This window comes from Rhipicephalus microplus, chromosome 4 (genome assembly GCF_043290135.1).
Source record: "Rhipicephalus microplus isolate Deutch F79 chromosome 4, USDA_Rmic, whole genome shotgun sequence".
In the NCBI taxonomy this organism is placed as follows: Eukaryota; Metazoa; Arthropoda; class Arachnida; order Ixodida; family Ixodidae; genus Rhipicephalus; species Rhipicephalus microplus.
The window spans coordinates 20,468,494-20,496,480 of record NC_134703.1 but is presented as its reverse complement, the minus strand read 5'-3'; the positions used below and the strand labels follow the sequence as shown (position 1 = coordinate 20,496,480).

Genomic DNA, 27,987 nt, shown 5'->3' with positions numbered 1-27,987 from the left:
GTAAAGCAAAGATTTCCATTTTAAGAGGGTAACATTAGTGACACGATTAGAGGCGCAGACAGTACACACTCTTGGAAAAACACAACATTTTATTATCCGAAACCAGAGGGCAAAATTTTTGAAAAATAGATGGACTAGAAGTCATAAAAGAGCCTTGCAAGGCCATATCGAATGCCAAATGCCATCACACTGGAAGCAACCTAAAAAAAAGAAGACATAAGATATGTAATTAAATATAAGGAATCTTATTATTACTATCATTAAAAATTACATGAAGATTTTCAATAGCTTATGATAGGGAAAACAAACTTAAAGATGATTGCCAATAAAACTGACTAAGAAACACTTCTTGAAAGCATGCACTTTATTAAGGAATGATATGTTTGATGTTTAATGCCCAACGTGTTTCAGGAAACATATAACTTGCTTAAAGAGAAATATTGGGGTAGCGTATGTTGTTTGTTTTTGTAATTATGTAGGCAAAAAACCATTGACAAGAAGTGTACAGTTAGAACATGCTGGGAACTCATGCAGACCAGATCTCTGCATAACATCACACCCGTGTGAGAATTCACACAGGTGCACTGGTCACATTGTCACCAAATGACTGTGCAGCTAAAAGCACATTAATCCTTTCGGCCCTGGCGGTGTCAACTGACACCATCGCACAACATTTGCCCTAGGATCTCAGAAACATAACCAATACTGCTCATTCTTGGGAGAATAGTTCTTCAATGATCTCCACTGCAATTGACATCAATATTGCGGCACGTTTGGGGAGGTAGTAGCCACAAAGAAGAAGAAGCGCGGGCGTAGTCTTCGATGAAGCAGAGGCGCGTAAGGTGAGGCGGGTAAGCACGATTTTCGGGACATCGTACCAACACTGCTTCAATGAGTATTAGGCTGACAAGTAAGATGTTAGTTCCCATTTTGTGTTAAATAATGATTAGCAGAAATAAAGAAGCCTCTTTTTTTTTCATTTTCTAATCACTAAGCCCTGTTGGCCTAATTTTATGCCGCATTAATTAATACAAATATGCTTGCAACTACAAGAAAAGCACGCACTAAAAATGTATTCGACCAAAATAAAAAAATCCAGGGCTGAAAGGGTTAAGCCATGACATTTTTGCTCAATTCTGCATTGAGGAGCCACTGCATTGCCAAACCCAAACGCAATCTTTATTGTCCTCTTCGTGGCAGTCATCTGAATCGCCAGTGGTACTTACAGTAATTACATAGCAATTACACATAAGTACCTGTTTTGCATAACTACATTTGGGTGTAGTTACTCTTGGCTTCCTATATATCAGCCACTCTAATTTCAACACAATACACGTACACACATAATGATAAGGTTTTAGCATTTGTATGTTCGGCAAGTGTATGCTGTATCATGTTTGAACATTTACCAATGTATTCGATTTATGTACCTACCCCTACAATGTCTAGCAACAATGCCATACTAAATGGCATTACAATAAAACCTCAGTTTAACAAGGTCATTAAATTGGCATTTACATTGTTGCATTAAAATACTTTGCCCTTTTATTTGAGTTCTGTTACCAAAGGCCTCTACCTGAATGTTATGGAAGGATGTTTAAAAATAAAACAGTAATATAAACTAATTTCAATAATGTAAGAAAAATAAGTTTTATTGAACATTCGGTATCTGACTTGATGCTGCGAGGCCAAGTCCTTTACATAACGACCATACGTCAAAAGTAAAGCTGCAAAAAATGTAGGCTGAACCCACTGTTGATACCTTTTGTAACTTAACCACTTACAGTGCTGGACCCCTTATAATGCAATTCTTTTCTGACTCCCGTTTACCTTCCCAAAGCACTGTATGTATACATATACCGCTTATTGAGCAGTCTCCCGAGATGAAAGACCAGTGATGATGCGGCTGCCTCACAATTCTCAGTGACACAGGGGAGCTAGCGACCATGGCATTATAAAGAAGAGGATGCAAAGTCAAATAGTGAGAAACTGTAGATGATTAGAAAAAACAAACAGAAAAACCAAATGTGTAAGGGAGAGGAGGGGCACGATTGCCTAAGCAAAAGAGAAGCCTTTGCTTCGGCTGCTTCTTATGAGTGTGCTGCAGTCAGAATGGATGTCCATGTTTCTTACTGTTTCTTTGTTCTTTGGTTTTCTATCTCAAATGTAGTTGCACAGTGCGTAGTTGTAGAGCACAGATATTGTGCATGCGACCTAGATTTGCCTGAGTAACAGTGCCTTAAGACTCAATCGGGCTTTTGCCTTTGCCGCCAGCAGGCAGACTTGAAAGCTTGGAAGACTTTTTCAGAATAGTTGGAGTGGTTTTTCTTCCAACCACGAACCACAACTTACTTCTACGTATGCTGTCCGCAGTTTAACTCGGGAGTGCGACTTTTTCTTCGCCCAATGCTGCTGCTGTCTTGTGCTGCTGACAGCATACTAAGCTGACCCGCACACTCAGTGTGGCTGCAGACTATCAGTGCTACAGGTCAGTGCAAATGTTTTGCTACTGTTGGGTTTATAAGGGGCAACTTAAATATTCCAACATAAACAAGGGCATGCATGTGCAACAATAGAGTAGTGGTTCTTGATTGCCACTGTTTCTTACATCGCACCTAGAAAATATAGAGCATGTGGAATTTTAATAGCAGTTCGACGTTTCTGAGCGATGTGGTAACACGGCAAGGTCCACATTTCCACATACTGTAAATGAGGAGGTCCAGAAAGTTGGTCAGCAGATTTTTGCTACGCAACTCTTTTCTTAATCCTTTTTTTTTTTTCTCTATACTCCTCACGTTGGCACTGCAAGTCCACGGACGTTTAACTTTCAAGATTTGCAAATTTACCTCCAAGCTGCATGCCTCGATAGTTAGAACTGCATGTCTGTCTCTTGGTAATTGTTTTGCACACTTTTAAGGACGTTTTTTAATTACAGTACGGTCCCATGTATAGTGCGAATATTTGTGACTCGGGCAACTTACTAAGCAGTCTATGCTTCACCACAATTGGGCAGCGCACAAAAGGAAACACACAAAGAACTCTTGGGTGTTTCCTTTTGTGTCCTGCCAAATTATGAATAAGTTTCAACTCGCCCGCCTTTCAGTTCTACTACAGTCGACTCCCGATAATTCGAAGTCGCTTAATTGGAATTATCGGTTAATTGGAAGTGGAGTGGGGGTCCGGTCAGTTTTGCATGCAGTTCAACAGGAAGAAATTCTTGGTAATTGGAAGCTAGAGATCTGAAATTTCGGTTAATTCGAATTTATTTTCAATCGAATTCCCGGAGGAAATCGTAATGTTTGTTAAATTTCCTATTTTCGAAGTGCTAAACAACAATGCGCGTGCGACGGGCACCCAAGGGCATCGCAGTTGACCACAGCGTCGCAGCTCAAAGCATCAGCTGATGGCATCGCAGTTGCATGCAGCGCCCCAGATCACGAAACGGCTGCTCCGGCGGTTCCGGTTCCGGGCCTCATTGTTGATCTCGTTACGGTCGTGTGCGGACTCAGCGTTTCCATATGCTGGCGCAAGCGTGGGGTCGCGTAAAGGATGAAACCATTGCGAACTGCTTTAGGGCGTGCCGCTTCATTCCATGTGGCGCAGATGATGACGCGTCTTGTACAGTGGGGGAAGAAGACACAAGTGAGCATGACGTTGATGGTCTCCTGCCAGCTCTCGGCGACGTCCCTTTCGAGGAGTACATTGCCACTGACAGTTAGGTAGAAACGTGCGGTGCACTGTCGGACGCTGAGATCGTGGAGATGGTTCAGCCCAGCGAGCCTAGTCACAAAATTGAGGTTGACGACGACGACGCCGCAAGTTAGCCACTACCGCGGGCTGCTGATGTAGCCGCAGGCCTTGCCCTCGCGCAGCGGTTTTTCACTGCTGAGAGCAACGCCGAGGAAGCACTCGGGCACTTATACAGCCTGCAGGACTTGCTTTCTGCTGCAAGATTCAGCAAACAGAAGCAAACGGCAATCACAGATTTTTTCTCATAAACTGCTTTGAAATAAATGTATTTTTCGATCATTGTGGTCAATTGGAATTCTGCTTAATCCAAAGTTTTTCGCGGTCCCCGTGAACTTCGTATTAACGAGAGTCGACTGTATAGTCTATGTTGTTTGGGCAAAGGTAAGCTGTTATGCCTATGGTGTCACGATACCAGGTGCTTTGACAGCACACCTGACGCTGATGCATGGCACACACAGCACAGAACACATAACTATGTTGCATATAAATGTAACTGTAGTGCGCAGGCGAGGGTCCCCACGTGCCATTACTTCGTGGCAAGTGTGACCTTGTTACAATGAGGTATGAGTGTACTTCTCAGCCGCCTTATGAAGCATGGCGTGCAATATAGAACGGGTTCACAGAAGCCACGCGCACCTAAACAGTGCAACCACTGGCACCCGTGAAAGTTTCAATTCATTGTTTTGGCATTCTTCTACAGCAGTAGTGAAACATCGTTACACTGAAACCACCGGTAAACATGCTCCTTTATGATGAGGTTCAATGCAGACGCAGTAGTAAAAAACGAAATACATAGTTGCATTGAGGTTTAGCTGTAAAGAAAGGATGATGGTCTGTCTCGGGTGTGAGAATATCTGCCGCAGGGGATACCTGGATTGCAAGGAGCACAGTGGTGACCGACTGCTCGTGCTGCTTGCCGCCCCACACGAGCACAAGATTGATGAGTGTGAAGTTGCTGCAGTCCACCTCATCAATGTCTTTCTCATGCACTGGTCTGCACTGCACCAGACCGAAAGTTCGATAGAGCCGGAGCACCAGTCGTCCCAGAGGGTTGAGTGAGGACACTCGGAACCGCACAGTGCTCGCTTCCATTTTGTCCTCATCGGGGCAGAACCTGCATGCAATTGCAACAGTCAACGCTGGATTTAAGAAAAGCTCGAAGGCCATAATTTGTTATTTGATGCTATTAGCAAATATATCTGTACTTTTTGTGCACGAATGACCGTCATCTTATATTATTTGATCTCATAATGCTGCTCTTGTTTCTAGTCCCACATTGATCTTTTCCAAAGGAATATCGTAGATTGATTAACTGACTCATCGAACTTGATACTACTGTTAGAATGCGATCTACCGAGCTTTCCCTCAAAGTTTTCAATACGAGAGGACCTATGTTCAGCTGACCAAATAATTAACAAGTGTGCACAAGCAACGACATTTAAACAAAGCCAAGTTTCACACAGGCTGAGGGTAAGAGCATGCACACAAAGCACACGCACATGGGCCCATCATTTGCTAGTCTGTTCATTCTTATTACCACCAGCATGAATAGGTGAATGGGTTGGCTCATATTTTATGTTCCAAAGGTAGACGTTGTAGCAAACAATAGACAAAACAAAATTTTGAAGGTATGCCACACGCAGACATTTATAGGATAAGCTGAAAAATGTAGTCTCCCTAAAGTGTGCAATTATGTGATTAAGTCTAAGACGGAGCAGCCCAGCAGGCAATGGACCCAGCTGAGTGCACATGCGCTTACCATTGTCTTATTTGCAACTTGGTTCCATTATACTGTGCTGATGCAGAGAAAATTTGCTGCTAGTGCACACTAGTTAAAAGATTTCGACCGCTGTGCCTTCATGCATTTATGAGAAATAGAATGAATAAGAACAGTAGAGCAATTTTGTATACTGCTCTACATATCTTGGACTTCTCATAAACTCCAGTAGAAAAAGAGCTGCAGTATTTACAGATGTAGAGGCTGACCACGGCTGCTGTTGGTTGAAGATCGTGAATGTAACACCTGTACCGTCAAATGGTACTGAAGTTAACAGCCAAATGTCCAACTAATTCTAAGCAGGCTGGTGTTCTTGCCTCTCACCTCCATTAAAATGCATCCAGGAATTAAATCCACACGTCCTGTGCTTAGCACTGTGGCAGCTTATTGGAGAAAAAAAAAAAGACAACATTTCTACTTTTTCACCTGTCCTTGTCTTTTTTTTAGCCCTACTCAATAAGTCTCCGCGCAACTTTACCAACCAACCCAATTTGGTGCTTAGGCGTGTGACAGGTAGCTCCCTTCCAGCGTCCCACTGCCCTATCTTTCGCAAACCATACTTCATGCTTCACTGCTAGCATTCACACTGTGAAATATCGCTGTGGCACACTTTGCTTGAAGAAAGAAATCAGTGGCACCTGGGAAGCCTGTGTCTTGGGCATGGCACCAGGTGAAAGAGCTGCGGAACACTGTACAGGAAGTTGAACACTTGCGGGAGAAAAAACAGCAGCATGGTTTTGCTGAAGTGACCCAGTATGCCCACAACGGCAAAGGTCATACCAGCGAAGTAGCAGAATGTATCACCCACAAAAACTTGTGATGGGTACCTGCAGCAAAAGAAAGCAAGATATTGTGCTAGCCTCTTCATACCACAAAGCCACCACAACTAATGCAATACTACCTGTGCCACACGAGCATTTGGAGGACCTTCCAACCAATAGTCTATTGACTCAATAGTCAAGCACGAGCAGCTACACAGCATGTTTCGAAGACCTGAGAGTCAATAGTTTATCAAGTCAATGGAACACCCCACAACTCGACTGAAACCTTGATCGTCACTGAGCAACACAAGCGGAAAAAGTGCGGACGTGCCCTCATATTCACAGTGTGTTCGTACTCACGATTCAAAAAAGAAAAATTTAACCAGTATGCCTTAAAAGCAGTATGTGTGACCTTTATCAAATATTTAACAAAGCATTTTGCTACTTGAAATGTGTGAATAAGCTTGACAACAGCAACATGCTTTCCATCACTGCGCCGTCTTGCCTTGTCTCACTTGCTAGAGCATTGGTGCTGAAGAACTTAGAAAACTAAACATTTATTCATAACTATCAATAAACAACTTATCAAAATGTTTACACAAAAACAGCATACATATTTGTAATTTTAAGAGCATCACCCTTACTTAACATTTGGTGACAAGTATACAAAAATAATGATCAATGCCACCACAGTATTTTGCAAGAAATGCCTGAACCACTCAACACCCATTCTAAACTGCACTGTAGCAGTGCGACAACTGCGTCGAATCTGTAGAGTGGTGGTGTTACGATGGCCATCAAATGGATGGCCTTTTGAAAAGTGCGCATGTGTTACAGGTATAAGATGAAGAGTCATGGAATAAAAGCAGCCTATTTTGTGCACATTTCTTTACATTCTTATTACTGACACATCAAAGGTAAAGTCATTTTTTGCTTTTTCTCTCAACATTAGGGAGCTTCAGGGATCTGCACTGTATGTCAACGAACTCCTACATCTCAGTCCATAGCGCAGAATGCAAGATGTGTGGGAGGCAAAGACTGATTCACTCTATGCTGTATCCAGCGAATGCAATGACACTATGCATATGCCTAAGGCCAGGAATACACTATTGGCAATGTAAAAGCTCAGTAAACATTGTACTTATCCCGTAGTCAAGCATCACAGGTCTTGAATAAGTGCACTGTGAAGTGCGTGGAGTGATGCTTTCATAACTGTGCTACAAGCATGGGTTTGGCAGTATTTTTTGCTAAGTATCAAACAGTGTAAAGATGCTCACACATGGATGTTGCAAGATCTGTAAGTCGCCTACTCAGCAAAGCAAAGCAATGCCATTGCAGTTATACAAGACAGATGCCAACGTGTGTCAGATACTACACACTCTTGTGGTGTCGGCTTCTGTAAAAGTCCAGTACGATATTCCATGGGTATTTTGAAAAATATACAAAATGATTGTCTACTGACTCGAAGGACAGACAACTGTCAGGTCATCAATTTATCGAGTTAAAGTATATGTGATAAACTGTGAAGATCTCAAAGAATCTCAATCAGACAATGCAAAGACCTTTGTAAACGATGTGTTCGGAGTGGTGCTCTGTAAGCTATTCACTTGACGAAAAAATATTTAAAAAAATATTCTTGCAGCAATAAAGAAGCACCAGTGCTATGGCATTACAAAAGTAATGCAGTCATTCCCTGCAATATTGTCAGAGCATTTGAATAAAACTAACAACTGGTATAACATCTCTAAGATAGCACATCATTTTATAATGTAATTGAAATATCCTAAAGCAATGAAAACTTTCTTTTGAGATAATTGATAGAATTGTTGAGCTCATTTTCGTGTATGAATGTAGAATAATCATATACAAGAGGGGCACCACAGGCATTTTGGCTCAAAGTACATAAGCATTTTGAAAGTGCCAAGTTTGTCTCATAGCAGTGGCACAGCTTCTTCGAGTCAAAAAGCAAATATTTCAAAAGCCACTGAGGCCATAGCCATTGGGAAACACTTATGTGACATCGGAGAATAATAATTGTTAAGGTTTCACGTTCCGAAACCACCATATGCTTAAGAGAGACTGCCGAAATTTCGACCACCTTCGGTTCTTCAACATGCGCCTAAATCTAAGCACATGGGCCTCAAGCATTTCCCCTTCTATCAAAAATGCAGTCGACGCAGCCAGGATTCGATCCCACAACCTGTGGGTCAACAGCAGAGTGTCTTTGTCCTTCGAAGGCAAACTATTGCAAAGATGAAATGTTAGAATCAGCACAAGTGCACACTTGGAAGATTCTAGAAGCAGAAGGCATGTGAACCAAGCCATGAAAGAAGAAAAGGATGCGCTGGCATTGTCTACGTGAGCTAGGCACCAGAAGGGTGCATCACCAGCAAACACACTGGCAACAGGTGCGACAGGTGTTCAATATGGCAGCCTGTTTTGTGAGCATCCCATGAGGTGACCAAAAACCTTGAACATGTTCAGGCAAAACTTCTAAGCGATGCAGCAACTGCGCAAAGCAAGCCAAGCCCAGGCATTCCTGGCGCAAGCCACCTTCGGCATAAGTACTGGGTACTAACGACCGCTGCGAGACCAAATTTTTTGGCATCTTTGGCTGAAGTTCACTGGCACCGTGATGGTGGAAGGGAAGTTACGCCAAACACTGCCCGAGTTTCATGCCCTGCTATGGGCCAGACAAACGTGTGAACCACAAGATTCAAATCCACAACAGTAGCGCCGTCTGTGAGAGACGCCATTCAACAGACAACAATTTCCAGTGTCCTGTTTCTACATGAAAATAAAAGAGCAAAAAACGCAAAACCAAACAATGAGAGACACTTGCGAGACTCTACGTGTCCAGTGGGTGCGCGTCTGTTCTTAAGGTGGTTGTGCTGCATCATTTTTGTTTGAACTCGACAAGGGTTACGGTAATTTCGCCTTCGTCGTCCAGTAAAATCCTGCTAACAAAAGTATCGTTGTGTGAGTACGGTTGGACAATGTAAGCTCACGTACATTTTCCGTCCCATCCGGCCATGTTCTGCAGACGCGCCAGCTGTGAATTACGCCTGAAATGATGGAACGTCACAACGTCGTCTGCCAACACAGGCAGGCTGATGGGATCGCACCACGCTCCAACGTCAACCTCCGTGGTGCCGCGGTGGCATGCACTTGTGTCATGGCCGGCCATGACTCAAGTGCATGACATGAGTGCAGCTCAACTGAGTGAACAGATCCTACATACAATGTACGCTCATTACAACAAACCCATTTAAAACAGATTTTCAGATACAACGAACCATTAATCGACCTGAGTTTGGTCTGTCTATTAAATTATTAGAGTGAAGTTTGCTTTTAACAAACTGCAATGCAATCAACTATCAGCTACATTAGGTAATATTAGCAGCATTTATCCTGAAACTTTGGAGCTTAAAGCATACTTTTGCCGTGCTGACGCAAGCTCACAACATATTTGATGCATCACTCTCTGCTTGCTAAAGCCACCGTAATTTAAATTGTGACGGGAAACATTGGTGGCCTCCCGCCAAGCCAAGTCTTCAGCCAAGCCAGTCTGACAAGACATCGGGCACTGGTCATGGCAACGGTTCTAGTGTTGCAGCTGAGTGAAATGCCGCGTGAAGTGTCATCGCTCAAGGGTACTCGCCAATCTTTTTCGAGCCAAGCCTAAATAATTTTTGTTTGGTGTCTTGGGTTAGACGTTCGTCACTCATTGCGCTAACATTCTTAGGCATCACGAGCAAAGTTTTGAAATTAAGGCGTTCTGGTGCTCCAAGCCGACGAGTTCCACTGTCAAATTAGAATATTAATCTGAGAGGTGGCTTCATCATCATCATCATCAGCCTGTCTACGCCCACTGCAGGGCGTAGACAATCAACTCGGTCTTGTGCTTTCAGTTGCCTCGAAAAGTGGGTTGGAAGTCAATATATCAGCAGCCATGCAGGCTCTGTGAGATCAAGGCATCGACGAAGCCTATATAAACATACTGGGAAAAATCTATAGCGGATGCACAGCCACCATAGCCCTCCATAAAGAAAGCGACATAACCTCAATAAAGAAGGGTGTACAGCAAAGAGACACAATCTATCTGATGCTATTGACAGCATGTTTATAGGAGGTTTTAGGGACTCTCATTTGGCAAAAGTTAGGTATAAGAGCTAATGGAAGATATTTTAGTAACCTGTGATACGCTGATATTGCATTAATGAGTAACCCAGGGGGTGAGTTACAGCCCATAATTGATGAACTGAACACAGATGGCACAAGAGTAGGTCTAAAAGTTAATATGCATAGAACTAAAGTAATGAGCAACAGTCTAGGCAGAGAACAGCGCTTTACGATAGGTAGCGACACACCGGCAGTTATAAAGGAATATGTTTTCTTAGGACAGGTAGTAACCGCAGAGCTGAACCATGAGAGATAAAGAACTAGACGAATAAAGATAGGATGAAGCACATTCGGCAAGCACTCTTCCATCATGAATGGTAGTCTAGCACTATCCCTCAAGAGGAATGTATATAACATGTGCATCTTGCTGGTACCTACCTACGGAGCAGACACTGATTGGATTGATATGTAAGGTTTCACGTCCCAAAACCATCATATGATTATGAGAGACGCCACAGTGAAGGGCTCCAGAAATTTCGACCACCTGGGGTTCTTTAATGTGCAACCAAATCGAAGCACACGGGCCTACAACAATTCTGCCTCCATCGGAAATGCAGCCGCCGCAGCCGGGATTCGATCCCGCGACCTGCGGGTCAGCAGCCGAGTATGGGGCAGACAGTTAGAGGATTACAAAGAGGATTCAACTTAAACTGAGGACAATACAGGAAAAGATGGGAAGGAAAATTATAGGTGTAACCTTAAGAGACGGGAAGAGAGCAGAGTGGGTCAGCGAACAAATGGGAGTTAAGGATATCGTAGTTGAAATCAAGAAAAAGAAATGGACATGGGCAGGGAAGTAAAGCATAGGCAAGATAACCACTGGAAATCAAAGATAACTGACTGGATTTTAAGAGAATGCAAACGCGACAGATGGAGACATAAAATTAGGTGGCAGATGAGATTGGGAAGTTTACAGGTATAACGTGGCAGCAAAATGCATAGGACCAGGTCTGTTGCCAAAACATGAGAGGGGCCTCCGTCCTGCAATGGGTGCAGACAGGTGGATGATGATGTTGTTAATGACTTGGCACTGCTTAGCAAAGAACTCTCAGAGCAACTTTGGACCGTTCAGCGAGCCGTGGAGGCTGCATGAAAGCAACAGCTCCCAGCAGCATATAGACGACCCCATTTAAAGAGATATGCTTTCCCGTCTGCACAAATAATAACAAATTTCTTTCAAGCCAATCAACAGAAGTGACTGAAAAAGCCCACACAAACACTTGACCATCGGGCATGGCCTCTCTGCTACTGTAACGGCACTTGCTCATCAATTAAAATTTGCACTGTAATTCTGTTTATAACTGCTGCTGCTGATTGAAGTCTTTCGTAAACCATTCTGTCGAATACAGTCAACATGTATCAGTAAAGGCAGCCCCCACCGTCTTGAAATTCGCATATAACGGACTTGTATAATACAGACTCATTCTGCACGATTATAATGGCCCATTTTAATGAGAGTAGAATGTATACAGCACAACAAAACTCAAACATTTTAAGTTTGTGATTTTAGTGTCAGAGGTATCTTAATTAGTTTCCTTTTAAATGCTGCTTCAGTGTCATTTCATGTTGGTCGGTGCAGGTTACCACGCACTGGCAGCATTGAATAAATTCATTGAGGGGAGAAGAGAAAAATAAGGCCCAGTACTCACCAATTGTACTTCAGGAGGCCCAAAGTGGTTAAGAGAAATGGTGGCATCAGATAGAGTGAAAAAAGGTGGCTTTTCCAGCAGTCACCTGGCAACCATGGAGACCAGAAGGAAGAAACATCCATGAAGGCTGTGGTACGCAATGCAAGCAAACACTAAAATGACAATGACCGATGTAACCTTACTGTAAAACCATGGGAGAAGAAAAAGGACTATGCCCAACTTGCGAATGACAATCGTGAAACTTAGCCATAAATGCACTGAAACTGGGCAACGAACGGAAATCGGTCAGAGAGTGCTCATGCGCAGCTAGCATGCGTGTGTCATTGTGAAACTGTGTACAAGTGCGCAAGATGGCCAAAGGGATGCACAATGCTCTCTTGATAATCCTCATCATCCACACAAGAGACGTGGCTTGCAACATATTACCTCGTCACTGTGGACCAGGAGCTTTGACAGGGGTTGGCACACCAAGCAGTTTCAGCCCCTCTACCTTATCATAATCTTGTATTTAGCATGGAGTGATTCAAAACAATGCCCATCTGCCACACTGCCACTCTGATGTCAAAAAGGTATGCCACCATGACGAAAATTCCTCGCAGTGGCAATAATGTGGAACAAGACCGCGAGTCTGCAGATGTGTGTTGTTTAGGTTAAGAATGTGTGGGTGCTCACAACCTCTGTAAAGTTGTTTCCACCACATGGTGCCGATGCATTTTTCAGCGTAGTTAAAGAGGCCATGGCACGGTCCCCCAAAAGTGCACAGTTTTCAGCAAAAAAGAAGTACAGGGTTTATTAAGCCTACAGATATGAAAAATGGGCCACAAAAGAATGTTTCAGTGCAAAAACAGGCCCTAGAAGGCACCGGCTGTAAATCCCGCCCACCACCGGTGAATGCCATTTTGCCATCGCGTCTATGACATCACATGCAGCGAGGAGCAGTGCCGGCGCCTTGTGCCACAGTTGCAGCCGCTACAAGTTCATGTTTTAGTGCTAAACAGAAGAGAGCTCAAATATCTCAATTTCATATGCAGCTGATGATTGAGCAATATTGTTCACCGAAATGCAGATGCGCGTGCAGCCAGCTGTTTGTTTGGTCACGGTTTATCATGCACCAGTGCTGCTTGACTCTCAGCCCACTCGCGTGTTTGTAAATATAGTCAATTATAAATTAAGTGCTGAACTAACTGCACTAAAGTATTTCCAGTTTATTTGTAAATGGTGCAGTAATAACCCAAACAGCAAAGATCACAATTGAAAATTTAGTGTTATGGCCCCTTTAACATACTTGCCGCTGTATGGGGATGGCACTCTGGTGAGAAGTTACACATAAATAATAGCACTCGGGCTATTTTTGAGGGCTTGGTGAAATAGCCGAAGGTCGTCTCTCATAGCACGCTGCATGGGGACAATTCTGCGGCTTTGTCTTGCAAGCAACCATGGCGAGTTTGACACTGGCTATTACAGTACATTGAGTATGATCAGTTGTTTGTGTGTGTCATACTGGCACTATATTTCGTTATTTGTCATATAACCGTAGTTGTTTGTAAGATTCGACAGGCGAGCTTGCTATTGTGGAAGAGCTGCCCATTAATGTGGTGTGTGGTAGGTACAGTATGGTGTGTACTGTGTTTCATTACGGGCCTTTTTTAAACCCTACGGGAGAGAGTGACAAGTTAAGGTGGCAGCAGAGAAAACCTGATGAATGTGACCAACAAAATTTTTTTTTTCGAAATACAGGATGTCTTAGACAAGGTCTCATCCCTCAAGAGATTTCTTAAGCCAGATAAAACGAGCTATCGATTCACAGTAGCCGCACCGCAGGGAAGCAATAAGCACTCTAGCGCATATTGTCACGTGCTACAAAAGGTCTCCGACTCGCAAGTACTGAGCGGGCAGAGAGACGCATAGAAAAATGGCAAGATGGCTGACTCAAACATTAACAACTAGCCAGAGCGCGCGCTGCCCCAGAACATTTTCCTCCATTCCAGCTGCCAGACATGACTTGCGCTCGCCGTACATAACGGCAAAGTGGCAATATGCTTTGGCACTGTCTTACGTTACGGGACAATTGACACACCCACAAAGAGGACTGAGAAGATGCCAATGCAAGTACTATACTGAATATCCAGTCCACGGCCACCCAGAGCACCCGTGAAAGGGCGGAGGCATGGAGGTGAAATCAGAAGGCATGGCCTCCTGATTTCGACATTGGAGCAGCTAGCGGAGAGCTGGGGGTCTCAGCAGGTCCTTTCCGGCTAGTCCCTCAGGACTTCATTAAAGTTCTTTGTCTGTTTCTTGATAAATTTCAATCAGTTGCAGTTACTCTAATGTACATAACGAGGCATAGTATAAAAAAATTTTTGCATTGCGATCGGCTGGCGTCTTGAGCCCCCTCAAGCCGGCGTCTTCTCGGGTTAATGTCACAGGATGGCTACGATGAGCGTGGATGGCGAGGATATCACGCAACAAGAGTATGAGAACGAAGCAGGTTGGCGCCTTGTGAACAGAAGGGGACGAGCCAACAAAGAAACCACAACGCATGAAGCCAAGGACCAAGAAACGCACTTCTCAAGCGAGAACGCGGTCAGTAATAGGTGGAGGAAGGGACAGAGAGCAAGACAAATGGTGGCTGCGAGCAGGATGCCCCGTCTGCCGAAGGAAGATTACAAGATAATTGTGCGCCCACGTGACAGCTTCAAGGTCACTGACTACGGGATTAATCGTCTAGAATGCTGCGTCGCCAACGTCGCTAATATACCCAGGAATGAATCAGAAGAAGACACGGTATGTGCCAACTATAAACAGAACATTCTAGTAGTCAGCTCACCATCAGAGGAGCGCACCAAAAAATACAGAACCATCGCTCAACTGAAGATTGGGGACAAGGAATTCGAAGCCAATGCGTACAAGTCAGCTCCGGAAGATACATCTAAAGGGGTGATCCGAGGAGTAACGCAGGATGTGTCTCCAAGAGAGATCGTGGAAATGCTGGTAACCCCGAGAAATCCGACGGTCCTCATGGCCAAGAGGATGGGAAACACCACGAACGTCATCGTCCTCTTCGATGGGCATCACATTCCAAGTTATGTGAGCTACGGAAGAGCCCTGGTCAAGTGCTCACTATACTGCAAGAAAATGGACGTGTGCTACCAGTGTGGACGCCTTGGTCACAGAGCTGACATCTGCCCGAGCCCGAATAGCAGAATATGCAGAGGGTGCAGGGCTGAGAACCCACCGCAGAACCACGAGTGCGAAGTGAAGTGCCAGCTGTGTGGCAAAAACCCCCCGATGGCAGATCGCCATTGCAAGACCAGATTCGAGGTACCGTACCTGGTGAAACGATGCCGCTGGGAACGAGCCCGACGAAAGGAAGAAGAAGCAATTTACTACGAGACGGAAGTGAAAGCACTTCACAGGCAAAGATGGGGCGACTCAGGTCAACGATCGGAACGTCGGACGCGGGACGCATCCAGACCAGAAGCTTTCACCAAGCTTCAAGCACAAGACAAAAACCGTTCTACGTTTACTATCACCACATCTATGTCGAGATCCAGATCGAGGTCCAGATCGAGGTCTAGACCCAATACCGGGTCTCCCCGACCACAGGAGAGAGGAGGATCCCAAAGCCCAAAAGAACCGAGCGGCACCCGTGGCACCGCGAGACACTTCCAGGTGAGCTGGGCTGATGTAGATTCCGGGGCGCACACGGAGGCAGAGGCTGCCCTTCAATGTAGGATTAAGGCACTAGAGAACGAATTGGCGCAGATCAGGCAGAACAATGTAGCATTTATGAATGAGATTAGAAAACTCAGGGAAGAAAATGACTAGCTGAAAAACGGAGGGGTTACACGCAACGAGGAAACCTCACAATATTTAACGGAGGAAAAAGGCGCAGCAATGAACGAAGAGGTAGCAGCCCTCACCCCCGTTAAACGTAAGCCAGAGAACGCCCCAATTAAAAGCGCGGTAAAGAAACCCGAAGCAGTGGCTACGCCACAAGAAGGACAGGAGGAATTCGCAAATACCATGGAAGCCAAAATAGAACAAATTGAACGAAAATTGCTAACCAAGCCCGAACAACAAGAAGTTAGATTTGAGGCAAACAGATGCCAAAATCGAGGAGCTAGGCAAGACGATATTGCAGAAAGTGCAGCAAATGGTGGCTGATTTCGACGCCAAGCTAGCAATATGGGGATCACAGTCAAATGATGGGGGCCCGGTTAAGACATCTTTCAAACCATATGCTAGGACCTCAGTGCCCAACGATGGATCGGAGAGCTTGTAACGCCGCCATGGACAGATAAAATAGCTACACGATTTGGCAATGGAATTGTCGCGGATATAATCGAAAACGATACATTTTGCAACAACATCTTAAAGACACCAGCACCCCGGATGTTATAATGGTGCAAGAAGCGCACGGGCTGGTCAAACTGTCGGGATATAAGTCATTCGGCAGTGCTGATGGGGAGACAAAGGTATTGGCAACGTTGGTTAAGCGAAATCACGCGGTGGTGCAACATGACACGGAAATCAAGGCAATGAATCACATTCTCCTCGAACTCATACCCACGCGAAAAATAGAGGACAGTTTTTTTGTATTAAATATTTACAGCAGTCCTAAATGCAGAAAACACGAATTCCGCATGCTGCTTCGAAAAACCTTTGCTATAACGGGCAACCGGGCGCTAGTGGATTGGAGGAGATTTCAACGCCCCACACGGTGCATGGGGATACAGGATGAAAACCCAGAAAGGCAAGAACTTGTGGTTGGACGCACAGGAGGAGGGCCTGACGCTCGTGACGGATCCATCCATTCCTACAAGAACAGGTACTAGCGTCTGCGCGGATACCACGCCAGATTTGACGTTCACCAAAAACATACTGGACACGCAGTGGACTAATACGCAACATGACTTGGGAAACGATCATTTTATACTTGAAATAACGGTGAGGGCAGGGCCGCGGAAGGCAAAAGAGACAACTTAAACTTGTCGATTGGGACAAGTTCCGTAACATCAGAGTGGAGCCCAACGAAATGATACAGAGTATTGAGGAATGGACCGAAAAGTTAAAAAGAGACGTGGAGGCCAACGCAAACGGTGCCACCGAAGACGCAGCTAGAGTATGTAGACAATAACCCCCGAATGCAGAGATGTTAGTTGACTCGTACTTGACTCGTTCTTGACTCAAGACCGTCTTGCCGGTCGCCATAAATCGTTCTCGAACTTGCGGATGACTTGAAGGCGACTTGGCTCGGTCGAAGTCAGGACAAGTTTCAAGTCAGCTGCGGGGCTTGCTTGAAAGCGACTTGACGTGTTATTCCAACATGGCCACCTTTCGAATGGACGTCGCGTGAAAGGTGGCCGCTTTTGAGTTTGCTTGCCTCGCCATAAGCGTAGCATTTTTTGAGGCGCACTGCCTGCCGAAGATTCTTGGAACCGCTTTACGTGACCAAGGAAATTCGATGGAGTTGTACGACGAGCAACAATTCCACGCTAGGTACAGATTCATGAAGAACGCCGTGGGGCAGCTGCTCGTTATGTTGCCGCTCCGTGAAAGTGGGGACAACCGAAGACAGCCCGTGCATCCAGTGTTACAGCTACTGATGGCTCTCAGGTTATACAGCGCTAGCACATTCCAGCCAGTCACCGGAAATTTCGTCCGCATTCCGTAGTCGACAGTGTGCCGTGCAGTCAGAAAAGTTACGCTACTCATCGCAAAGCACCTGTACGCGATGCTGGTGCGCTTTCCGCAGCCGGCGCACTGTTATGAAGTGGCTGAGTTCCCTTGCGTGACAGGTTGTGTCGACTACACACACGTGCGTATTAATAGCCCCGGTGTCGACAACGCCAAAGTGTTCCGTAACCGCAAAGGCTATTTCTGTTTTTCTATAACACGACGACACTTTCCGTCTCTTTCGGTAAAAAAAAAAATTGACTCGGTGCTGTGTCCGTGTGCCTCGTCTATCCTTTCGTCCCGTCTATAGGGCGCTGTTTCTCGCTCAGAAAGGCATCGCTTGTAGCACAACGCCACGTAAAATTACACACACAAAAAAAAGAGGTGCCCCTATCACGGGTTTTTTAATCCGCGTCACCATCATGCAGCGATACATTGCTGCACCCCGCGAGACGGAATTCTGCTGAGGGCAATGTCCTGACCCCCGCTTTTTCTCTTGTTTACTAAGCTCAACAAAAGGATACGCATCACATTTGTTCCCAGAACTTGTTTTTTTTTTCATAATAACTGCGACCTAGCCCATTACAGGCATGCACACAGGCGAACAGAGGCAAATACCGTGAAAATCGCGTCACATCGTGAGCCAGGTCAGCACAAATACGTGCCATGGCGTTCGATTGAGAAAAAAAAAACGACGAAAGAACCCAACGCGATGCTTGTTTCTCCTCCAAACAAGCAACCGTGGAGAAACGCACCGCATTTCGGTGGCCACTAAAACCAGCGGGCAACGAACGCTTTACAGAAGCAACACTGCGCATCGCTGTGGTGGCAGGCACCACGTGCCGCTCGTTAGCCGTAAAATGGCAAGAATATGCTTGTGGCCCTTCGTTTTTATAGTTATTTTAAAACGTATGGTCTTTTTTGGTGTAATGCGTGCCTTACGCGAACAACTTCATTATTACCCTCGTTAGCAGGCGAGCAGCGTGTTTCTGCTTTGAAGCTCGTTCTTGACTTGACCAAGCAAGACAGCCTGAGCATCTATGAAACGCGAAGGCTGACTTGGGCGTTTTGAAGTCCGCTGCTTGCTTTGCGCCGACTTGCTCAAGTTAAGTTGAAGTCGCGAGCCAAGTAACATCTCTGCATTCGGGGGTAAGCTTCTCCACATGTGGCAAGCTAATGAAAGTTTACAACGGAGGTTGAAAAACCAAAGGCACAACCGGACACTTCGTAAAAGGACAGCTAAATTGAACAGGGATATAGAGCAATATGCCCAGCAGCTGTGCAGACAACAGTGGGAGGAAAAGTGCAATGACATGGACAACCAGATAGGAATGGCAAAAACGTGGACCATCCTTAGACATTTGTTAAACCCGGACAGAAACAAGTTGGCAGAAGGGCACAATATTATTCGGTTAATACAAAGATATCAAGGTACAGAGCAGGATTTCCTGAATGAAATCAAGAAAACATACATCTCTCAAGCGCTTTCCGTTACACACCCTGATTACACAGGGCTGGCAAATGATGATTTAGATAACGAGATCGGGGAGGCAGAAGTGAGGGCCGTCTTGCAAAAACTCAATACTAGATCAGCACTTGGACCAGATGGCATAACTGTCATAACACAATTTGGATGACGAGTCCATAACTAAGTTAAATGAATTCATTAACAAATCATGGAAGGCAGGACAGATTCCGCAACAATAGAAGACGGCAAAAATCGTGTTAATACCCAAGCTAGGCAAGCGACTGCACATTGCGGACTTGAGACCCATATCTCTCACATCTTGCGTGGGGAAACTCATGGAGCACGTAATTCTGGAGAGGATAACTACCTATCTCGAGGACCGGGATTCGCTTCCACCCACAATGATAGGGTTCAGGAGGAACCTCTCAACGCAAGAAGCAATGCTACAGTTAAAACATCAGATTATAGATAATCCGGGAACAGCAGCAAAGGCCATTCTAGGGTTAGACCTCAAGAAGGCCTTTGATAATGTAACCCATGCAACGGTGCTAAAAAGGGTAAACGATCTAGATCTGGGACAACGAACGTACAATTACTTGCGTAATTTCCTGACGGGAAGGAAGGCAAAGGTCATGACAGGGGGCCTAGTTTCGGAGAAAATTGAGATGGGCAGTGCAGGTACGCCGCAAGGCTCGGTATTATCACCTATGTTATTCAATTTGGCTCTAATTGGACTGCCAACCAAACTCCAAGCAATCGAAGGACTGAATCATACAATATATGCAGACAACATCACCCTATAGGTGAGAAATGGTAGTGATGGTCAAATAGAGGAAACGCTTCAAACAGCAGTCGAAACGGTCGAGCAGTATCTGGAAGGTACTGGGCTAGCCTGCTCTGCGGAAAAATCGGAGCTGTTGCTGTACAGACCTATTCGTAGAGGTCGCAAACCAGGCAACTACCTGTAAGATCTCGCTCATAGAGAAGAAATACAGTTAAGAACAGCTGATGGAAAAACCATACCCATAGTCGACAGGATCAGGGTACTGGGTCTGCTCATCGAAGCCAAGGGCAACAATGGAGAAATCATCAGGCGACTGGATGCAACTGTAGCCCAAATAATGAGACTCGTAAAAAGGATAGCAACTAAACACAGTGGCATAAGAGAGGAAAACACGATAAGGTTGATACAGGCATTCGTGATAAGCAGAATAGTATACGTAGCGCCATACTTAAAATGGCAAGTCGCGGAAAAGATCAAGTTAGCCTGCCTCATTCGAAAATTATTCAAACTAGCTATAGGGCTACCGATTAGCACAAGCACCGACAAACTGTTACAGCTAGGCCTGCACAAGACCATAGATGAGCTCATTGAGGCGCAGCGTACGGCGCTATATGAATGCCTCTCTAAAACGAGCAGGAAGACATATTCTAGAGCGACTAGGCATAACGTATCACACACAACACGGCATCAAGGTGGACATCCCAAAAGAGACCAGGGAAACAATGATGATACCCCCCTTGCCAAAAAACATGCACCCCGAACACAATAAGGCCAGACGAGAGACAAGAGCAAAACAAATACGAAAAAAGTTCGGTAATGACAAGCACGCAGTTTTCGTAGACGCTGCTCGATACAAGCGCAAACGGGGGTTTACCGCAGCCGTAATCGATAGCAACAAACGGTGTACGACATGCACAACGATACGCATCACAAGTACCGAGACAGCAAAAGAGGTAGCCATAGGGCTCGCTGTAGCTCAGACAAACGCAACCGTGATAGTCAGTGACTCTCAAACGGCAGTGAGAAACTTTGACAACGGCCGCATCTCCCCGGAGGCACTACGTATTCTCAAAGGAGGGTGTCGAACAAACCCCAGAAATACATATATTATATGGACACCTGCTCATGCCATCGCGGGGGACAGCAACAACGGGGCTGTACATGACGCAGCTCGAGGGCTCACCAACCGAGCTGCCCTCTCAAGTGCCGCCCCAGCCTCCTTTGGTGCTTACGGCGTGGCAGACGAGTGGAAGTGGGAAGACAGAATGACCAGATACAATGAAATTACAAAACATTATATATTACAGAGGGGCATATTCCCGCCCCCTCACCCAAAATTAACAAAAAAGACAGTCTGTTGAATGGCGACAGTTACAAACTAGGACATATCCAAATCCTGCACTATCGCACATTATATACCCTGATTTATACAAAACGAACAAGTGCAAGCGTTGCAACTCCAGAGCCACTCTGGAGCATATGTTATGGAAATGTAGAGGGATTAGTACTCATAACAAGTATGCGGCCTCTGCTGACAGCCTTCGCGCGCACTGGGAAGCCGCAACGCTCAGTTCCGTCCTCGAAGACCAAATGTGGGCCGTCCAGCGGGCCGAAGAAGCCGCCAGGATTCAAGGACTCCTGGCCGTAATCTAGGCGGGGCTAATCGCCCACCCCATCTACTCACCGGACTCTAAATAAAGTTCTTTCCTCCTCCTCCTGCACTGCGATCCCACTACAAAGTCCCTGCCGCAGCCATGTGTTATAACTGTGGCCTTGTGTTCAACAGCATGCCAAGGTCATGGAACTACCATAACAGGCCATTTAAAAATCAGGACAAAATACAGCTAACACTTATAGTTGCCTCTAAAGAAGGTGGTGTGCATCTGTACAAAATTTCAAACATTTTCCAAATCGTGTTTGTAGTTCAATTCAATTCCCAATAGAATTTGCTATTCGAACTATTTGAACATCCTGAAGACAAACCCATTCAACGTCAGATTGACAGTAGCCTTTTCAGATTTTTCAATATGCTTCAACCCATCCCACTCTCATATTGTGGCACAGCTGCCTTTCATGCTCTGCTATGACTGCAAATGTACCAACTCAAAAAAAAAAAACATTATTTCCAACATAAAAATCAGAGACAAGGCAGACGTGAGGGGCTTAATTAATGCCGTTCTGGACCTGAAATTTAAAGACGAAGTGAAAAAAACAGGACGACAAAACTTTTTTGGCGTCCTAAATTCCAAATTTCTTAAGTATTAACATCTATGAAGCCGATTCAGAACTCCAGAACCAAAGGGAGCACACCCTTGTCTGCCACATCAGTTGGGCTTCCACAGAAGTTGAAAGAGAAGGAGAGGCTAAGGAATTATAGCATCTCCGACTTTCACATGTAGTGTGCTCTAGCAACACTTTGGTTGCCATGTACATAAATACAATTCGGCCTCTGCACTGCCTCATTCTTGATAAGACAACTATGATGCACCACCTCTCCAGCACTTCAATATACCAAAAACAAATAAAACACTTTTACATTGCTGTCTCGTAAGAATATGCTTGGAAATACTCAACTTTTTTTTCTGCGATTTCACTGCAAAGTGTTAAAAAAGTATAGAAATATTCTGAAAATATTAGATTCGCACTCACACTTCAATATTCAAATTCACTTCGCACCCAAAATTTTGCTATTTGCCAGCTCTATAGTGTATGAGACAGCAACGCAGAAACTACCTCCACACATAAGAAACTATGGGCTTATGAAGAACACTTACCAAACAATTCTATGAGATTGAAAATTATGATAGAAGCAGCAATGACAGCAGACTGGCCAGCTTCAAGACCGTTGATTCCGGCAAGAATATTGATGGCATTTGTGCAGAACACAGCAAGCATTCCCATGTATATGTAGTATAATGGACCTGCAAAATAATCCACGCATCAGTATAGGGGAAACTTTTGCTTGACAAAGGCAAATTTATGCTATTCTTCATTCATATGTAAACATTAGAGGCAAATGCACATTGCATTGTAAATCCCATTGTCTGGAGGTATTCAAGGAAATGCAAAGTATTGAGTAAGAATGTATGTGGCTTGCTACAACAATTCAAGATAAAGTACCGATAAATGTGTGAAAGGACAAAATATGATGTTATATTATAGTGCACATCAAAGCCACAAGCTTTGCGTATACACAGAAGAATGGGTGAGACAGCCAGCACTAACCAAAGAAGAAGGAGGGGACTCAACTGTGCATTGCACACAACATACATCTGGCACACTTGTCACAAAACTATGGAGCTTTATGAAAGCTTCATTTTAGTATTCTAGCAATATCCCCTTCAGGCGTGAACTATGATGTACTGTCGGCAAATGCGTCAAACTGACATGACATCATTTCAAGACACTCAGTATTACAGTCCAAGAAATAAAATTAAGGAGTGTGTTGATTTGTATGAGCTTTAGCAATTATTGTTAATTAGCACACAATTAAATATCTCATCATTCTGCAATCAGTCTGCTTCAATCCTTACACAAAAACAATTGAATATTAGGTCCAAAATGCATGCAAAGTTTGTTTTTTGGTTGTATTCATTTCAAGCAAAGAAAAAAGAATGGATTGATAGATATGTGTTATTTAACGTCCCAAAACAACCACATGATTATGAAAGACGCCATAGTGGAGGGCTCCGGAAATTTCGACCACCTGGGGTTCTTTGACGTGCACCCAAATGCGAGCACACGGGCCTACAACATTTCCGCCTCCATCGGCAATGCAGCCGGGATTCGAACCCGCGACCTGCGGGTCAGCAGCCAAGTACCTTAGCCACTAGACCACCGCAGCGGGGCGATGAAGAGGCAAGAAACTAGGCGCGAAGAAGCAAATCAGTCCCACCACGGTGGTCTAGCCGTTATAGTGCTCGACTGCCGACACGCGAAGACTGTGGGGTCAAGTGGCATCCGAGGAGGTCACATTTGGACGAAACCGAAACGTCGAGAAAAAAGAATACTGGTGAAGTTGGTTCTCGAACACGGCACATTGAAATTTCATCAAACATGGCAGTGTTTTACGCAAAGTGATTCTCTGCAGCAATATGCAGCAGAATTAAGTTCAATGGCCGCTTGTTGCCCACTCAGAAACCCTGCGTGATTGTGCACACTGCATTTCAAGCCATTTGAAGAAACACGCGCTGCGCAATGCGCCTCTAAAGTTTGTTTGCAATTATCCACATCCCCACTGAAGGGGATATATACTAGATGCTTGGAACAAAATGCAGCCTCTAATTAGTGCTGTTAAGGTGTGCGACCCCAGAAATAAGGCCTCCCCTAAGGACAGGAGTTTTTGTGTGCTGTGTGATAACAACATGCCTACCTATGCACAGTTCAAAGGGAAAACAGAGAGAAGTGATCTTTCCCGTATTAGTGAATTACTCATTCACGATGCCAAATACACAATGCTTCTCGTAATAAGATGCATGGTAAGAAAACACTGAAAAAATGCAGTTGGCACCAATTGTAGTCATGTCATATATTTTGATGGTGTCTACTGGTTGATTTGATTGATATGTGAGGTTTAGCGTCCCAAAACCACCGTATGATTATGAGAGACGCCGTAGTGGAGGGCTCCGGAAATTTTGACCACCTGGGGTTCTTTAACATGCTCCCAAATCTGAGCACACGGGCCTACAACATTTTCGCCTCCATCGGAAATGCAGCCGCCGCAGCCGGGAATCGAACCCGCGACCTGCGGTTCAGCAGCCGAGTACCTCAGCCACTAGACTAGAACACCACGGCGGGGTATGTCTACCGAGGCCCACATAGTTTCTCATCAGCAATTTTTAAATACTTTAGGTAACTGGAGGCTCAACATGCCAAGTTTTAGTTGAGCGCCAATGCATTGAAATTTCACGGAAATTTCACGTATCGTGGGAGCGTAGCCTGAAAACTTTTGCCCCCCCCCCCCTCTCTTGTACACCGCCATCGCACAGTACACAGGCCTGTAGCGTTTCGCCTACATCGAAATGTGACAGCAGCGGCGGGGATCGAACCCACAACCTACAGGCCAACAGCCAGGCACCTTAACTGTCTGCATGTTCAAACCTAGTGAACAACTTGAGTGAAATGGCTTAGCTTGCCTTACTTCTCTTCCAGAGAAGTAAGGCAGTACCATGACCATTGTTATTCTGTGTTTTCACCTTTGTTAAATAGAAATTATTTCCCTCTAGTCCCAATATTGATTGTCGTTCAGCTGTGTTGCCTGTTTCAGGGTGACCAGCAAAACTCAGCCCAATCACACTCCTAAGAAAATGATGCCAAAACTTACCCAGCCAAAGGTCATTTCCAAATACAAAGCGGAAAGGCTTGGGCACAATGATCGTTGTGTTATTAAACGTGACATAGTAGACGACGAGTAATGGCAGGGATGCCAAAGTTGGCAAGAGCAGCTTGTCTCGCCACTTGAGGTCCAGCACGTCATCCGCAAAGCCCAGCAGCAGCATGCAGCAGATGGAGAGAAGGGCCGCCAGGAGCTCGACAAACTGCACATAAGTGCGTCAGCACTGTGAGCGGTGCAAAACATAAAATTAAGCAAAGCTATATACAGTCAAATTATAAAGTATAATGAGTATTGTAGTTCTTGTTCACACCAACACCACTTGGCCACAATTTTTTCCTCTGTTATTGATTGACCAACTGAGGTGCTGTTTTTACCACTCGCTATAGTGGCTAAACTGGTAAGTGTGTGCATATAAACACATGGTCCTGGCCTCGATTCTCAGCCATGGCTACGTTATTGAAATGGGCCAAATGCAAATAACTGTACTTTGAAGTGCACATTAAAAAACCACAGGTAGTCCAAATTATTGTAGTCTATCACAATGTTGCAACTCAACTGTATTGTGGTTATGACACGAAAAAAGTTTTTTTTTTTTTTTCCCCACTAATGCAGATGTGCGCTGCACCTTTTGAGCCTATACATCGGCAGCCAACTCACTGGAGTGCTCCCAGATTGGCCTGGGGGATCTTTACTGCCAATTAAAAAGATACGACTGGACTGCCGCAAAGGAGACCGACACATTGAAAGTGCTGAGAATGGTGAAAGCATGCCTGCAACCACTGATTTCCCATAGCACTGTTCTATTGCTTAAATGAAAAAATAAATAAGGCAGCTTATTGCAACTTACATTGAAATTCACTTTTATTACCTTACAATGTCGAGGTTTCTCTATGACCAAACAGAAAAGATCAGCAAAATGAAAGAACCATAACAATAAAATCAGGTTTATCATATAGTACATGCACATGATACACATGCAATGCTGTTCAAAAGCCTGTTTGCTACAGTATTAGTAAACGAGTGAAAAGGCGAAATACCAGTTCAAGCTGCAGTTGTGCAGCAACGGCCGCTTTTACTGCCGCTTAGGTTTAAACAATTGTAGTGGCCTAATGTAGTCATTTGTAACCAGATGGTCGAAGAAACTGAATAAAAAGCTTGAAACCAATTATATTGCAGGAGGCGTATTAGAATTGCATTTGAGTACTTGTATATCCCTCATGATTACCCGTATTTACTGTTGCAACCACAAGTTGATGTACAATAGAGAGGAGGCATATGCCATATCAGTATGCTGTTGAATTGGCAGTTGCAGAGCTAATAACTGGAAGAAAAAAGGAGAAACAGTCAGATTGTTTTTGTCCATGCTTTGTGTAATTCATTCGGCATAAACTTGGCAATGAGCAGATTTTGTGTACCAAACTGGTGGGAACTAATAGTACCAAACTAATGGGTTGCAAACTTACATCACTATGTGGAAAGATTGAGGCTTCCGTCAAATAGTTGAAGAAGGGCACAGGAATAAATAGGAACATGGTAATTAAGAAGACTGTCGCCGATATCACGCCAACAGATTCTGGGCTGAAAGAAAAAAAAAAGAGGCAGAAAGAAATGTGGTTTACACAGCTCACAACAAAGAAAGCGCAGCTTGAGGTAAGTGGGCAGTTTTTTTTTATTATTATTATCAATAGAACTAACAAATGATGCTTAGGCACGTTATTTAGTTGGCTTTTCCGTGAAGAGAAGTTTCGTTTTAAATCTCGATGGCTGCTTCCAGACAAAAATGCAAGCGGCGGCTTTACAACAGGCTTTCATAGCGCAACGCATGACGCAATGCAGAGTTTAAAAAAAGCGTCGGAACTGCCACTTTCACTTTAGGGCACGTAAAGAAACTTGCGGAAGCTCATTTACGGGGGGATGAAATGAATAATCCGTGGTAAATATGATTTAATCAAGTGACATTACGCCAACTAGCTTTCCTTTTAGTGCGGAAACAGCGTTGACACGTCGGTCATAAAAAACAATAATAATACTGCTTCGCTTGCACGCACACCACTCGATCAGCTGACGTAACACAGCGTTTAAACCGTATGCATGTTGCAATGCATCAAGCGTGCCGACGAAGAAAAAACTTACACTTTTGCTTTGGTCGTTTTGCTCATGTCGACCCCTGACAGTCCGGCTCTAATAAACATCTCTCTGAAACGTGGTATTAAGTCGAGAGTGACTAGATGAGCAACAGTCGACATCGTCAGATTGATGCCGAGTACGATTACAGTGTGCATTTTGAGCGGACACGCGTCAACGACGTTCACAGTTACAAACGGGCGTACTAGGAGACGCTGAACACATCACAGGTCACGAAATCAGCCACACGTAGCCAGGCATCGTCAACGCAACACAAGCTTCGCCGACGCGATCGTAGAAGGATCGCAGCACGACGCAGACCGCCGGAAGCAGCGAAAGCACAGCCTGGCCTGCACTTTACACGTAGAGCGTGACGTAAACACCACGAATTACGCACGCACTATTTACTACCGCCATTCTTTCTTTCTTTTAGAAGCTCAAAAACAAGTCATTTTGTACGTTTTAAATGAATAAATGA

General features: G+C 44.7%; 1 protein-coding gene across 1 annotated transcript; it reads right to left on the bottom strand.

The window, feature by feature from the left end:
* Nucleotides 1-71: 71 nt before the first annotated feature.
* On the bottom strand, nt 72-27,817 carry Alg7 (Alg7 dolichyl-phosphate N-acetylglucosaminephosphotransferase). Its single transcript, XM_037422496.2, has 8 exons — nt 27,519-27,817; nt 26,849-26,963; nt 25,374-25,587; nt 22,825-22,971; nt 12,120-12,204; nt 6,166-6,354; nt 4,621-4,864; nt 72-200 (listed from the first exon to the last, which is right to left on the bottom strand). Exons 1-8 carry the CDS (start codon nt 27,665-27,667, stop codon nt 135-137), a joined length of 1,209 nt encoding a protein of 402 aa, XP_037278393.2. The 5' UTR covers nt 27,668-27,817; the 3' UTR covers nt 72-134.
* Nucleotides 27,818-27,987: the final 170 nt, after the last annotated feature.

What these genes read in the sequence shown, in the direction of transcription:
- Alg7 (XM_037422496.2), bottom strand. Translation starts at nt 27,667, where the DNA reads ATGCACACTGTAATCGTACTCGGCATCAATCTGACGATGTCGACTGTT. An exon ending in CAATCTTTCCACATAGTGAT is followed by an intron (nt 25,588 to 26,848) that starts GTAAGTTTGCAA and finishes ACTTATGTGCAG; the next exon opens with TTTGTCGAGCTCCTGGCGGC. An exon ending in TGGAAATGACCTTTGGCTGG is followed by an intron (nt 22,972 to 25,373) that starts GTAAGTTTTGGC and finishes ATTATTTTGCAG; the next exon opens with GTCCATTATACTACATATAC.